The sequence below is a fragment of the Pterocles gutturalis genome, unplaced genomic scaffold, assembly GCF_000699245.1.
Source record: "Pterocles gutturalis isolate BGI_N339 unplaced genomic scaffold, ASM69924v1 scaffold13912, whole genome shotgun sequence".
Classification (NCBI taxonomy): Eukaryota; Metazoa; Chordata; class Aves; order Pterocliformes; family Pteroclidae; genus Pterocles; species Pterocles gutturalis.
This window is the reverse complement of record NW_010115661.1, coordinates 1,425-7,429: the sequence shown is the minus strand read 5'-3', so window position 1 is coordinate 7,429 and position 6,005 is coordinate 1,425. Positions and strand designations below refer to the sequence as shown.

At 59.4% G+C, this 6,005-nt stretch overlaps 1 protein-coding gene across 1 annotated transcript in view; it reads right to left on the bottom strand.

The window, feature by feature from the left end:
* The window catches only part of LAMC2 (laminin, gamma 2), a gene marked incomplete at its 5' end in the record, with an annotated part of 10,859 nt that extends 5,009 nt beyond the window's left edge, over positions 1-5,850 (bottom strand). Inside the window, 14 exon segments of the mRNA XM_010075268.1 lie at positions 3-169; positions 276-429; positions 762-898; positions 1,132-1,280; positions 1,282-1,354; positions 1,841-2,020; positions 2,857-3,075; positions 3,383-3,495; positions 3,831-4,020; positions 4,137-4,259; positions 4,357-4,493; positions 4,696-4,766; positions 4,768-4,813; positions 5,721-5,850. Of these exon segments, the coding sequence (XP_010073570.1) occupies positions 3-169; positions 276-429; positions 762-898; positions 1,132-1,280; positions 1,282-1,354; positions 1,841-2,020; positions 2,857-3,075; positions 3,383-3,495; positions 3,831-4,020; positions 4,137-4,259; positions 4,357-4,493; positions 4,696-4,766; positions 4,768-4,813; positions 5,721-5,850 (1,889 nt within the window).
* Between the last annotated feature and the right edge of the window lie 155 nt (positions 5,851-6,005).

Below are 6,005 nucleotides of genomic sequence, written 5' to 3'. Positions count from 1 at the left end.
ACCAGGCTCCTCTCCAGCACCCCCCGGGTGCCCTGCCCCTGCCTCTCGTACTGGCTGCCAAGGGACCTCAGCCTCTCCACCGTCACCTTGACCTCATCTAAGCGGCCCTGCGAGCTGGACCCTTGCCCCTTCATCCTGGCCACGCGGCTTTCCAGAGACCTGTCAGAGGCTGGCGAGATGGAAAGAGGAAGGCTGAAGAGGAATTCATCGCTGAACAAAACCCTCCCCTGACATGGCACAGATGGCCCCATCTGAGGGCAGCGGGCGGGCAGTACCTTGCAGGCTCAGGGCTTCCCCAAGGATGCCCCGCAGCATCTCCTCAGCCTGCTGCATCCTCCCCTCCAGCTCCTGGCTCTCGGTCCCGCCGCCAGCTCGCACCTCCGAGAACAGCAGCTCCAGCTCCGCCAGCTGCTGCAGGTACAGGGCCATCTGCAACCACAGCAGAGCAGCCATTAGCCAGCCGGACCCCAAACCCACCATGGAAACACCAGGGTGGGAACCAGGTCCACAGTCTGGCCAGAGGATGGGGAGCAGAGCAAGGGCTCCTTTTTGGATGGGGCACAGTGGGCCAGCAGCTCTCAGCCATCAGTTTTTTTATCAGTTGAATCAGGTACAAATCCAAAGTTCCAGCACAGCCTGCAAAACCACTTCTCACTTGTGCCAGGAGGAGATACTCAGGGAGGCCAGGAGCAGATGCTCGAGGGTAAGCATATCTCTGGTCTTTGGCACTCAGTGGCCCCAGGGCCAGCAGAGATGCTCACCTGGGCTTTCACCTGGCCGTAGCAAGCTGGGCACTTGCTCTCTTCACAGCTGGGACCCTCAAAGCCAGGCTTGCAGATGCAGCTCCCATCGCTCCTGCACTTCAGAGGCTCGGCACCGGCCAAGTTGCAGTCACAGGCTATGGGTCAGAGTGGCACAAGTTCAGAGGAGCCTGTCCCCACCTCAGGTCTCAGCATGTCCATCCTTCCATCCACCCTCTCTGCCTGCTTGCCTTCCACCGTTTAACCCCACGCCCTCTGCTCCCACTTTCCAGCCTCAGCTTTTCGCAGCATCCCCCTCCCCGTCAATCCACCCTGCACTCCGGCATGGATTTGCTCACTCAACCCCAGCCCTAACAGTGCCAGCTCTCACCTCTGCACTTGTCAGCAGGATCGGGGGCCAAGGGGTTCCCGAAGAAGCCGTCTTTGCAGCGGTCGCAGTAGAAGCCGGCGGTGTTGTAGATGCACTTGAGGCACTCGCCCGTCTGGCGATCGCAGTTCCCCACGGCGTTGGGATCGATACCGGCACGGCTGGCAGGGCTGGGAAGCCACCGGGTCTCCAAAATAGCCATCAGCACAGTACTCGCAGTTGACCCCTGGGAAAGGAGAGATGAGGAGAAGCTCACGCTCTTGCCCAGAAGGCAGCGGCTGCCTTGCTCTCTCTGCCCCACAGGAATGGGGGTGTTCAGCCCCATCAGGGCCAGCACAACAGCATCTCTGCTCTCCCCCCCCCGCCACAGCCAGCACACGATGCTCCAGGCAGGTCTCAAAAGCTGGGTGCAACAACTGACCTCAGGTGAGTTGTCTTATATTTGTTTTTTTCCTATTTTTCTATTCCTCTCCCTCCCCACCCACCCTTTTTCCACCCACGTTCTTTCCCGGGTCAGAGCCACACGCGTTTGCACAGCCCGTAGGGCTGGAACACCCCATTACAGGCAGGAGCAGCAGCACCGTAGGCAAGCCGGCCTGAGAAGACGGGATGACCCTGCCAGCTCTGAGCATCCTGGCCCGCCACTGCCTGCATCTCCCTGTTGAAGCTCCAGGGAAGGGCAGAGCAGAAGCGACCTGGCTGGGCGCATTACCGGCAGCTCCAGGAGGGCACTGGTCACAGACGACCTCCTCGCTGCCTGGCACCATGGAGCAGCCCTGGCCATTGCTGCAGGGGCACGTCCTGCAGCCCTGCGGTTGCCGGGGGTCTCGGTAGAAGCCAAAGGGGCAGCTGACACTATTGCCCACGTTTTCGTCTCCCGAGTAGCATTCGCCTGAAGAAGGAAGAAGAAGGCTTAGGGCAGTTTGCTCTCACCACCGGTGCGACACCCTCCACCACCCCACCCTTTGCTGGTGGCCATGCCACCCACTGCAGCACCAGCACCCGTGGGTCCAGCACCCTCCACCACAGCCCTGGAGATCCCCACGCCTGCCCATCCCCACTCCATTTCTCTGCCCATCAGCCCATCGCCATGCGGGAAGGACCGTGTCCTGCTCCTGCAATGGGAGCCCAGCAACACCCCACCGAGGAGCCTCTCCCGGGGCAGGGAGGCTGGTCACCACCTCCCAGAGGTGTCTGGATCTCGTTTTTCACAGCTTGTATAGCTCCCCAGGAGCTGCACATTGCCTTTTGTGCCTCCTGACCAATGCTCAGATATTTGGAAATTCAATTCCAGTTCAGACTTGGAAAATAGTGACAGCTTAACTTGGACATTACACAGCAACGTTGCGGGCTATTTTAACAAGGCAGGTAGTAAAACGTGTTTACGTAACTGATATCTACTGACACCACACTTACTTTAAAATAAAAAGCAAGAAGAAAAGATTTTTAACGCTACCCAAGCAGTAGGAGATGTTTTTTCTCTCTCCAGCGAGCATCATCTAACCCTGATTTGATCCCAGCGCATCTTTCCTGTATTTTTGCCCTCAGTGCTTCTTGGCTTTGGGGACTTTTACTGGTGACATTCCCCACACTCCAGCCGCCCCAGCCAGGGATCTCACCCCACTCAGTGCCCCCCACACCCCCTCATAGCTCAGTTCTCGGGATGCAGGCAGCTGCCATGCCATCCCATACACCCTACAAGCACAACACAGCAGTGGCTTCCCTTACCGGTGTCAGGATCACAAATTCCTCCGCCCTGGCAATTGCAGGGCACGCAGATGCTGAAGGGCCCCAGGCTGGGGGTGTCTCTGCGGTAGCCGGGGGCACAGCTCTGGCAGAACTGCCCCTGGTACCCCGCTGGGCACTCGCAGTGCTCCACCCAGGGAGCAGGGACCCCGGGGACCGGCTGTGCTGACACCAGGGTGACGTTGTCGATGTAGCCAGTGCCTGGAGGGAGATGCAGCAGGTCACTTCGGGGGCCAGCAGCTCCACCTGCAAGTACCCCATGCCCGGGACCGCACAGGTCGTGCGTTTCCTTACAACGCCCACGGGCAGATGGACCGGAGCCAAGGCTTCGCCAGCCCTGCTGTTGCCATCCTGCTTCATCTCTTCATAATTTAATTTTGCCCAACTTAGGGGAAACATCTTTTAATTTTTTTAATACCTTTTAGCAAGATGTCTCCAGCTGTAGACTTGGTGTCTCCAGCAACAAGGAGAAGCCAACCTTGCGCTTGGAAGCTCTCCCCCCACTTACTGTACTCCCCAAAGGTGGCTCGGATCCAGATTGCTGTCAGGTTTCCCAGCAGCCTGCGATATTCGAAGTGATTCAGCCTCGGGCTCCACTTGCTGCTCGGGTGCTCGTCCAGCCTGCCCATGGGAGAGGGGGAGAAGTGAAACCGGTTTCAAGAAAATGAGATGCCTCAAGAAAACGCAGCAGCTCTCGCCCATCTCCCGCCTGAGCCCAAGGCTTGGGGGGAGAACCCCCACCCACGCGACTGACCCCGAGCAAAGCACCCAGCCCAGCCTCAAGCCAGATCACCTAACACTCCCCTCTCAAAGCAACCTCCTCACCCAGGAGAGAGGCACCTGAAACTCCTCCAGCCCAAACCAGGCAACTATTTGCCACCTCTGAGGGATCACGGCTGAATCCAGGAGCTCCTCAAAGCCGCACCCTGCCCCAAGCACCCCAGCATCCCCCTTACCTGAAGGTGTAGGTCTGGCTGATGCCGCAGGGCAGGACCTTGTCCTGGGGCAGGAAGGGGGCAGTGACTCTGAGGCCACCTCCTTCCAGGACCACGTCGTGCAGAGATGGCTGGCGTCCCCCTCGGTCCAGGCGGTAATCAAAGGAGAGCGTCTGGCCATAGCTCAGCTGCTGGTTCCCGAGGAATTTTGCTGCAAAGGGAAGGAAGGGAGAAAATTAAAGGCTTAAAATCTTGCCTTCCTGCCAAAGGATCAGACCAAGCAAAGGGAACACCATCCCCCCTCCCCCTCATCGATCCTGCACCTACCGGGTGCCATGAAGTATATCGGCTCTGATGTTCTCGCTGCTATGAAGGCATCCTGATGGCGCGGGGACCACTGGAGCTGGGCTGGGGAGCCGCTTTCATGGACACCTCGCCAGCCTTCGGCACCTGGAGCACCAAGAGGGAGCAGTCAGTGAGGACAGGGAAGGTGTTCCCCTGACTCCAGCATTGCAGGAGCTGTAGGGGTGTCCTGCTTGGGCGTCACCTTGCTGGAAGGTGGAGGTGATGTTGTAGATGCTGTGGTTGTCCGCGCTGACGCACACAGCTGAGTGCCCGTAGCAAAAACAGGGGGAGCATCCCGCGGGGTTTTTGGTATCCAAGTTGTAGAAGTTCCGCTTGCACCTGGGAAAATGCAAAAAGGTGACAATGCTCAAGTCCCTTTTCTCCTTTTCCTGGCCAACACAACCAACCCTCTAACGACAGCCGTGCACCACGGCCATCGCCACAGCTCGAGGCCATCGCCAGGCTGGGTTGGCGAGACAGGCGCTGCCAGGGAGATGGAGGAGAAGCCATGCACAGTGCAGCCAGTCCTCCTGACACCCACCTCTCGCACCGCTCCCCGGCAGCACTCGCCTTGCAGACACAGCGCCCGGAGGCAGCCACAGCTCCCGGAGAGGCAGCCCCCGGTGCTGCCGGCTGGGTCGCACTCACACCGCAGGCTCCTGCAACAGGGACAGTGGGAACCTCCACCTGCATTTCCAGCTCAGCCTGGGACCTCAGTGTTATACCAGACAGCAGAGAACCCCCCGAGCTACCAGTGCCATGCTAGAAGCGGGGAACAATCAGCAGAGCCATCTCTCTAAGCAATCCAGCTGCAGCAGTACGGATGCCAGGCTGAGACAATGCCCAGCGCTGCTGACCCGGGACACCCCAGAGCACCAGCTTGCAACCCTCCCAGGGGCCTCTCTTTAGCAAGACCCACCTACAAGAGCAAAGCAAAGCTCTGGCTGAGCTTAATAAACCCTGGCTGTGCTTAGCAGACCCTGGCTGAGCTCCAGCAGGCAGCACCAGCCCGGGGAGGCTCGGGCAGGAGGCCAGGCACGGCAGCAGGCAGCCACCCCTCGCCCACACCCTTTCCCTGCCGGGAGGCCCGAGGGAGCAACGGTGGAGTGAAGCGAGGAAGAAGAGGACATAGTGCTGAGGAAGCCAAACCAGAAACACTTTGAAAGGTATTTAAAAGAGGCACCGTGCGCAAAGGAAGAAGTCAGTTTTTGCATGCACACGTTTGCACAGGGGCAGTCCTTGCGGGTGGCACCGACACGGGGCAGACCCACGCGCGGGCAGGTTTTATTTTACTTTGGTTTGGCATTATCTGGATCATAAAGCAACCTCTTCACTCTGGTTTTGACACTATTTTGTAGCTGTGAGTTCTGCGGGCTGGAAGGAAGGTCCAGCCCTGCTCGAGCCTGCTCTCTCCTGCCGAGATTAGCTCAGGGCTGTCGGTGCACTGCCACGAAACAAACTGCCTCTGCCCCTGCACGGGGTGGTTTCAGCCAGTACGGGCTCTTTGCAGTGGCTGGGTGGGCTCTGGAGGCTGTCCCCATGCCACCGACAGTCACCAGCACTTACTGCCCGCTCCTCTGGCACCCGGCCTCGGAGAGGGACTCGAAGCCCGGCTGGCACTGGTCGCACTTCTTGCCCATCACGCCGGGTTTGCAGCTGCAGCGGCCATCGCTGTCGCACTGCGGGCCCAGGGCGCCTGCGGAGAGAGGGGAGATGAGAGGTTCGGACAAAGCACTGCCCTGTCATTGCTGCAGCAGCCCAACCTTGGTGACAGGTGTCCTCTAAGCTCCCAGCACAGGGCTGAGAACTGCAGGTCTGGCTGTTAGAGCTCCAGCCTCCCGGAGCGGTGCA